At 35.3% G+C, this 7919-nt stretch overlaps 1 protein-coding gene across 1 annotated transcript; it reads right to left on the bottom strand.

Annotated features, from left to right (window-relative positions):
* Nucleotides 1–2577: 2577 nt before the first annotated feature.
* LOC113273213 lies at nt 2578–4414 on the bottom strand. Its single transcript, XM_026522971.1, has 3 exons — nt 4384–4414; nt 3467–3613; nt 2578–3296 (listed from the first exon to the last, which is right to left on the bottom strand). Exons 1-3 carry the CDS (start codon nt 4412–4414, stop codon nt 2578–2580), a joined length of 897 nt encoding a protein of 298 aa, XP_026378756.1.
* Nucleotides 4415–7919: the final 3505 nt, after the last annotated feature.

Genomic DNA, 7919 nt, shown 5'->3' with positions numbered 1-7919 from the left:
CTCGATTGGGATGACACAGTACCAGCCCACCCCTGTGTCACAAGAAGCAACTGGAGTGGTTACTAGGTCAAAGAAAGCAAAGACAACTGCCGCAGATGTGGAAACAGTTTCGCAAATAGTTGCAGAACTGAATGAAATAGGCCTTGGTTCATCGATGGAGAAGACTCAGAAGACACCTGTGAAAGTAGTACCGGAAGAAACTAGTAGAATGGCTACTAGATCAAACAAACCAGTGAAACCAATAGGGGATGAATTCATATCAGGATCAGATTACAGTTTAAAGAAAACAAGATTCAGACTGATGTTGAACAAAGAAAAGAAGGTAGTGACAAAGGTACCACCTCAAGTTGATAGAGATAAAGAAGTGAAGAAGAAGAATGTACCAAAGGCGCAGCAAGAGATAAAGAAGAACCCTGTTGGTAAGAGGAAAAGAGGATTCGAGCCTGCAAATGTTCAGGGAGCAACACCACAGGCGCAACAAGAATATCGGATTCAAGAAGCAGCAACACAGGCTTCTCGAAGAGTAAGACAAGAAATCAAGCCAAATCTACCAGAACTGAGAGGATTTCCTTTGTACCACAGATTTGATAATGCTGCACTGGCGGTATTTGGTGATTTCTTCGGAAAAGCTATGACTACGTATGTTTCTATTACTAACTCTTTATATGTTTCTCTTCAATAATTCTTTTTTGGTATAAACTTTTGACAGTTCATTTTTTCTTTTTATTTTTGCAGTCAAGCATCTTGGAAAGCAGAGAATCACAAGCAAATTCCAATTTCAGTTCAAGGGAGTGAAATCGTTTCTCTGTTGTTCAATGATTACTTGGATACCACCTTGCTGGATTACTATATATACAGAAAGTATAAAGCTGCAAACAACGATAGAATGCTCAATGATAGCGAGGACAGTGAGACTCGAAGAAAGTATATCAACTTCGAGATTATGAATTCAACAACATTCGTAAGTGTGTTTCTTCCTATCCATTGATAAAAAGTGAACTGTTTGCTTGCAGTTTGTCTGATTTGGAGAAAAATGCATGCCTATGAAGGTTATTTTGATTTTTATATATTTGATGTGTATAATCCAGCATGCATGGAATGAGAACTGCTTATCTAATTCATTTCTCTTTTTGTTTTTCAGACATTTTTTGCGTGGCACAATGAACTTAAGAGAACAGAAAAAGTTGATCAGTTTATAAAAAACATGCCTGAAAAAACCGAAAAGCTGCTCATTCCTATGAATACTGACCCACACAATGGTAATGCAAAATCAAAAGGGTCACTAGGTGAACACTGGCATCTGCTGGTTTTTGACGTCGGCAACTACACATGGGAGCATTACAACTCCATCAAAAAGGGAGAGATTGGTAAGCAATGCAAAGATGACGCAAACAGAATGACTATGTACTGCATGAAACACATCAACTTGTGGCTACAAGCTCATGTTAGGGTGAGATGCAGCAACGTCAACTTTGAAAATCTGCCAGGAGTGCCAGATCAAGGAGAATATCCAGATTTCCTGTTGTACACCTGCTATTGGATCAAGAGAAGTGTCAAGCCAACCATAAACAAGTCGCAGAGTGTGTTGAAGAAAGCTGACATGGTAGAGAAGATGCAAGCAAGAAGAGTTGGGATGGCCTACAAACTTCTTACTGCATCAGGGGATGAAGAGAGCTGGGGTGAATTTTCCAACTCAGAATACCTTAGCAATTGCTTACTTGGAACAGATTAAACAGACAAAACTCTTTTTAACTATAGTATGTTGCATAGTAGATTAATTATTATTGCAACAGAAAATTCATATGTCTAATATCACCTGAATTACCTTCTAATGTAATTGCTACTCTAATATGTTTTATATTTTCATCTATCATATTTTGGATAGTATATAACATCAATGTTATATCTTATGCCTTGTCTTTCTGTCTTATTTTCTTATGAATTTATTTTGTAGCATGAATGTTCATTCTTTGATGTTTTGGTGGACTTCATTCCTGAAAATGAACTTTATGGAATTCAAGTCAGTTCTAGGAAAACTAGTGTTCATTCCTGAAAATGAAGTTCATTTCAGTAAATGAACTGATAGAGGGGCGGTTCATTTCAGATAATGAGAAATTATGCATTGTCTTACTATCTAATGGATATCTATTAACTCTAGTACTTCAGCATTTTGTCTTCTGTCTTATGTATACCAGTTCATTTACCAAAATGAACTCTATTGGTTGTAGGAAAACTTGTGTTCATTCCTGAAAATGAAGTTCATTTCAGTAAATGAACTGATACATATCCCTGGTAATGAAAAGTACATATCCCATAGAGTTGATTTGTAGGAAAAATACCATAACCTGCTACAAAATATCAGTACATACATATCCAAAAAGAAATAATATCTAAAAAAAGAATTTCTAAGAAAAAATGGGAGTTCATTACAGAAAATGAAGTTCATTCCAGAAAATGAAGTGCATATCAAAAAGTTAAAAAAGAAAAAAAAAACTACAACCAGTGCATAATCAAACAGGTAAGAGAAGTTCATAAAAACATAAAAAAACATAAACTAGAAAAAAAGGTTCATGCATACTACTCCATCATTAATACACGACAGATAGCTTTGTTGTGGTTCCCAATATTCTTGCAATTTGAGCACTTCATAGGCCTCATCTCCTTCTCATAAGCACCATGGATGCGCTTCTTTGGTGGTCTTCTTGGAGGTGGCCTTGGAATACCAGGTAGGACTCTCTCTTCAGGTTCATACGCTTCTGGCCTTTCGTAATTGGGAATGGGTCGAATTGTAGGAGCATACGTGTGGCGAAAATTATTCGAACCAAAGTAAGGCTGAACAAACCTCAACATCTCAATACCACTCATAGTAATAGCAGCAATGGCGTGAGCACAGGGGAAACAAAACACTTTCCATCTCTGGAAAGTGCACTTCATATGCATCAGATCAACAACATGAGAGATAGGAGAGTGAACCTCATATATACCATTACCTGACTCCGTAACACTCCATGGACGCCCTATATCGACATGTGACTTGAGTAGAGCTTTATAGATGGGAGTCAAACTATCACTATAATTTCTACCGAGCTCACGCCTTTCTGCACTCATCCTCATAATCTTTATCCTAATCTCATCAACAAGAGCAGCTGGAGGCAGATCCCTTTCAGAAAGAATCCAGTTATTAAAAGAATCTGCAATAGTTGACGAGTGTGTCCCATACCTACATCCTACGAAGAAAGCATTTTCCCAATGCTTGGGATCGATATTTATGATGTACTTGGAAACCCAACCACATCCTATGATACACATCTCATTTAAAGCAGACTCATATTTAGCAACACTATAGCAGTATGCAGCTTTATGGAAAAAATCTTGAACTTGTTTATACTTCTCATGTGATTTCTTGATGGGGAGGTTATTCTTCAAATGATGGAAACAGTAACTATGATAAGAGTTGGGAAAATACTTGGGATACTTTTCTTCAGCCCTTCATGACGATTAGTGATAAAGGTGATAGGACGAGAGTCGACACAATGCTGCAAGTTCTCCATAAACCACTCCCACCCTTCAATGTCTTCTCCAGGAACTAAAATATACGCAAAAGGAAAAAATCCTACGGAATGAAAAGAACACAAAAAAGAACTAAAAGTTTCAGTTCATTAAAAAATATCTATAACAAAAATGAAAGTTTCATTCTTAAAATGAAGTCCATTCTATAGCATGAACTGTATAATCAAAAAATCTATAACTTTTCTACACTTCATTCCAAAAAATGAAGTCCATTCTATAACATGAACTGTAGAATAATCAATATCTATAACTTTTCTACACTTCATTCCAACAATGAAGTCCATTCTATAACATGAACTAAGACCTTCTTCTTCAAAAAATAACAAAGTAAAACATAAACAAAAGCAGCAGGAGTTCATTCCCCGCTTATGAACAGCTAAAAAACTTAACATAGAAGCTTCATTCATTCACATTGCTATTAAAAATCAAAAACATAAAGGTTTCATTCTATATAATGAATTCCATTCTGTAGCATGAACTGTATAATCAAAAAATCTATAACTTTTCTACACTTCATTCCAAAAATGAAGTCCATTCTATAACATGAACTGTAGAATCAAAGCAGCAGGAGTTCATTCCCACTTATGAACAGCTAAAAACTTAACAAAAAATAAGAGTTCATTCTTAAAATGAAGACCTTCTTAACAATATAACAAAAGTAAAACTGATAGAAATTACTTTCTTCTTGAACATAAAATGAGTTCATCCTAAAAAAATGAAAAGCCTTAACAGAGAAACTTCATTCATTCACATTACTCTTAAAAATCAAACAAAAAACTAATATGAGTTATTCAGAAAAGAAAGAAAATTTACCTTGGTTTCCATTCACACCAGTGGCAGCCATCATTGTTCCCTTGAATCTCCCATTGAGAAACGTTGCATCACAATAAAGCATAGGGAGAATGAACCGGTATCCTTCCATACAGGCATCAAAACATATGAAAAGCCTCTGAAAATGTTTAGTCTATTTATCATACTCAAACTTAATATAACGGTCAGGATTGGTAGCCTTTATTGCTTCAACATACCAAATAAGATCTGTATAACTTATTACATCATCGCCATATATCTCTGCCTTAGATGCTTCCTTCACTTTATAAGCATGATGGTATTTTATGTCAATTTCATAACAACTCTTGATAGACACATTTTTGTGTCTGATTTGTCTCGATTCTATATATTGTAAGGGATCATTTTTGTACTTATTATGGTATTTTATTTATTTGTAGGTATTAACGGTCAGCGATTGAAGCCCTTTTTAGAGCCTTTTCCTACAGGTGATGTTGAGGAGGTCCCTCTGGAGGACCCTGTTTACCTTGATTGACCATCGAGGCGATTTTGTATGTTGTATAATATTTTTGTAGGTTCTTGGTTACACTTCACCCAGGTACTATCTTTCCGACTTCTCTGTTTACTATTTCCTCTTGTTACTTATATTTCTGGTACAGTTCTTTGATTAGAAACATTGAGGACAATGTTAGATTTAAGTTTGGGGGTGGGGTAGAACTTTTTGTTACCTTTTCGTTGCAAGAAATAAACTCCAGAGCCTAGAAATTTATCCCTATTAAGGATGACACTAACTAATCTAAGTTGATGGAAGCATTTTGGTTGTAGGAGTTGAGGAACCAATCTGACTAGATGGCAACATCTAAAGAGTCTATTCATAAAAGCACAGAGCTCAGGTGTTAGAAATAACATGATAGTTTCACCATATCTCGTTGAGTCCTTTTCACTTCTGTTTTTATTTTGTTTTGTTTTTAAACTATGTTTCTCTAGGTGATTAGGTGGGGCTCACGATTCAAGTTTTTACCAATGCTAGGGTGAATTAGAGTGATTGAGATGCAAAAAAAAAAAAAAAGACCAGACCAACTGGAATAAATTCAATAAAGTCGACCACTGGAACCCTTGTATATGCCAGTTGTGTTAACCTAGAGTTAGGATTATCAATCACTAGTTCCCTTGTATATGCCAGTGTGTTGATATTAGTCATACTAGTATCTCATTCCATTAGGATAGGTTCATTTTGGCAGAGGCCTTCAGACAGATATGAGAAACACCGTTCACCTAGTAAACATCAAAACCATCTATGTTTTTCTATATCCATCTTCTTGATCTATCCATGTGATTAGTTTTGACTCCGGATATTGATGTCCATAGTGCGACTATCTGAGTAGATCTCTGTCACTTCATATGAATTTTAGTATGCTTGAGTACAAACTCGTGTATAACAATTGGAATTTCGCATCAGGGTACTTCCTCTTGTAGTAAATAAGTATGCCAACCAAGGAGATTCTTTAGTGCCTTCCAAGGTTCTGTGTAGATAGCTAGGGTCTGGAGTAAAAAGGTTTTGTGGGTATACCTCTGGTAAGCCCTCCGGAGACAACACTCCGCCACTAGGGACACCTAGGGGTTTAAAGGCTTATTGCATACGCTAAATGCAATCGACGATGCCTGCGACAGTGAGTTAGAATTTTATTTCTATTTTATTTTTGCTCGAGGACTAGCAAATAATAGGTTTGGGGGTATTTGATAGACACATTTTTGTGTCCGATTTGTCTCGATTCTATATATTGTTAGGGCTCATTTTTGTACTTATTATGGTGTTTTATTTATTTGTAGGTATTTTTGGCTAATAAACATTTTTGGAAAAAATTGGCTCGAAAAGTTGTCGGAAAGCACCCGGAGGACATTTGCTATTCGGACTCTCACTTTGGATAAGGGATAACCTAATTACTAAGGGGCATCCCATTTCCAGACAGTTGTCAATCGCCCCCTTACTCTGGATAAGGGGCAACCATCTTCAACATTAAAAAAAAAAGGATTTTGGCAGGAAAAAAGTGTAGTTAAAGAGCAGTTTTGGCAATCGTGATTTGGAGGAGTTTGAGGTCGATTAAACCTCTGATTTTCATAGGATAGACTCCTTATGGGTCTAGGAATCTGATATGGGTGTTTAAATCGATTAGATTGGGCTCAATCGACGGATTTTTCTCACAATAAGAAAATATGGAAAGTCACGTGTGTGACCCGTTTTAGGGAATTTTAGAGAGATTAAAACGTTGTAAACCTTCCCAAAGATTTGTATCTATCTAAGGAAGAGTTTAGAATAAAAAGGAAAGCTCAGAAACGCGTAGAAATCCTAAAACAAGAAATTGTCGCAACTTGGCCGTGAAGAGAAGGAAAGAGATTTTGGAAGATTTAGGAGAGATTTAATCGGTATTCTTGATATAAATAGATGTCTTGGGTCATATAGAAGAGGTGTTGAGAGTTTGGGAACCTAAGGAGAGCCAGAGAAGAAGAAATCAGAGCTTTACCAAACTCTATTTCTGCTGCTGCTGCTGTTGAAGAAGAAGAACATCTGAAGAACATTGACCCTCGATAGAAAGTCGCAGAAAAGTGTCACTGTTTAACAGCTGAAGAACATTAAGCTGTTCAGAGCAGTCTTATCTCAGGGCAGTCTTAAATCAGCGACAAAGCAACAGTTTTTCTGTAACAGTTCCATTGTAACAGCTGTTTTGCAACACCAATACACTGTTGCAAACAGTCTGTGTTATTAATTTTCACTCTTTTAATCATCTTTTGAGCAATAAACACATATTTTGAGATCATGATTAATATGAGGAGCTATACCACATTGCTGAGGCGATGGAGGAAGTTATTTTTCCAACAAAAAAGTGGTATACTCTATTTTGTCTTTTTATTTGCAATAATTATATGATTATTTTCCTTGAACTATTATTGAATATGATTTTTATTTGAGTGATTGTGATCTATTTTGATGGAGTATGCTTAGTTTTAATACTTTTGATGCTTCATACTTGGTATTTACAATTATTAATTTTGAAAATCTACTTGTTGCAATATTTTAGAATCAAATTAAACAAGAAAATTGCATAAAGATAAGTATTGGTTTAATCACTTTGAACTTGGAAAATAGTGGAATCTTAGCCTCAGTGTTTCTTTTAGTATTGATATCAACTTTGATTGAATTTGCTATAATTTTATTGAGTTTTCTATTTTAATATTAGGATTTAAGTCTAATTAATATCCTTCACAAGTATGAGAATCGAACCACTTTTACCACTATCTACAAATCACATCAATTTTTGTCGCCGCCGACGCGGACTTGTTTTAGGGTTTTAGATTTTATTTTTTGTCTTTTTTTATGTTTTTGGGTATTTATCTTGTGTCTACAGGTTCTGGATCATAAAGAAAATTGAGCCAAGGAGTTTGATGATTTCATAAAGACTTGGAGCTAAAGATTAAAGCAAAAAGAACAGAAAAGAAGAATTTTTTTTTATTTTTTTATTTTTTTTTAGACAATTTTAGTTTAGGGTTTGTTTATTTTATTT

The sequence above is a fragment of the Papaver somniferum genome, chromosome 4 (genome assembly GCF_003573695.1).
Source record: "Papaver somniferum cultivar HN1 chromosome 4, ASM357369v1, whole genome shotgun sequence".
In the NCBI taxonomy this organism is placed as follows: domain Eukaryota; kingdom Viridiplantae; phylum Streptophyta; class Magnoliopsida; order Ranunculales; family Papaveraceae; genus Papaver; species Papaver somniferum.
This window is presented reverse-complemented; position numbering and strand designations above follow the sequence as displayed.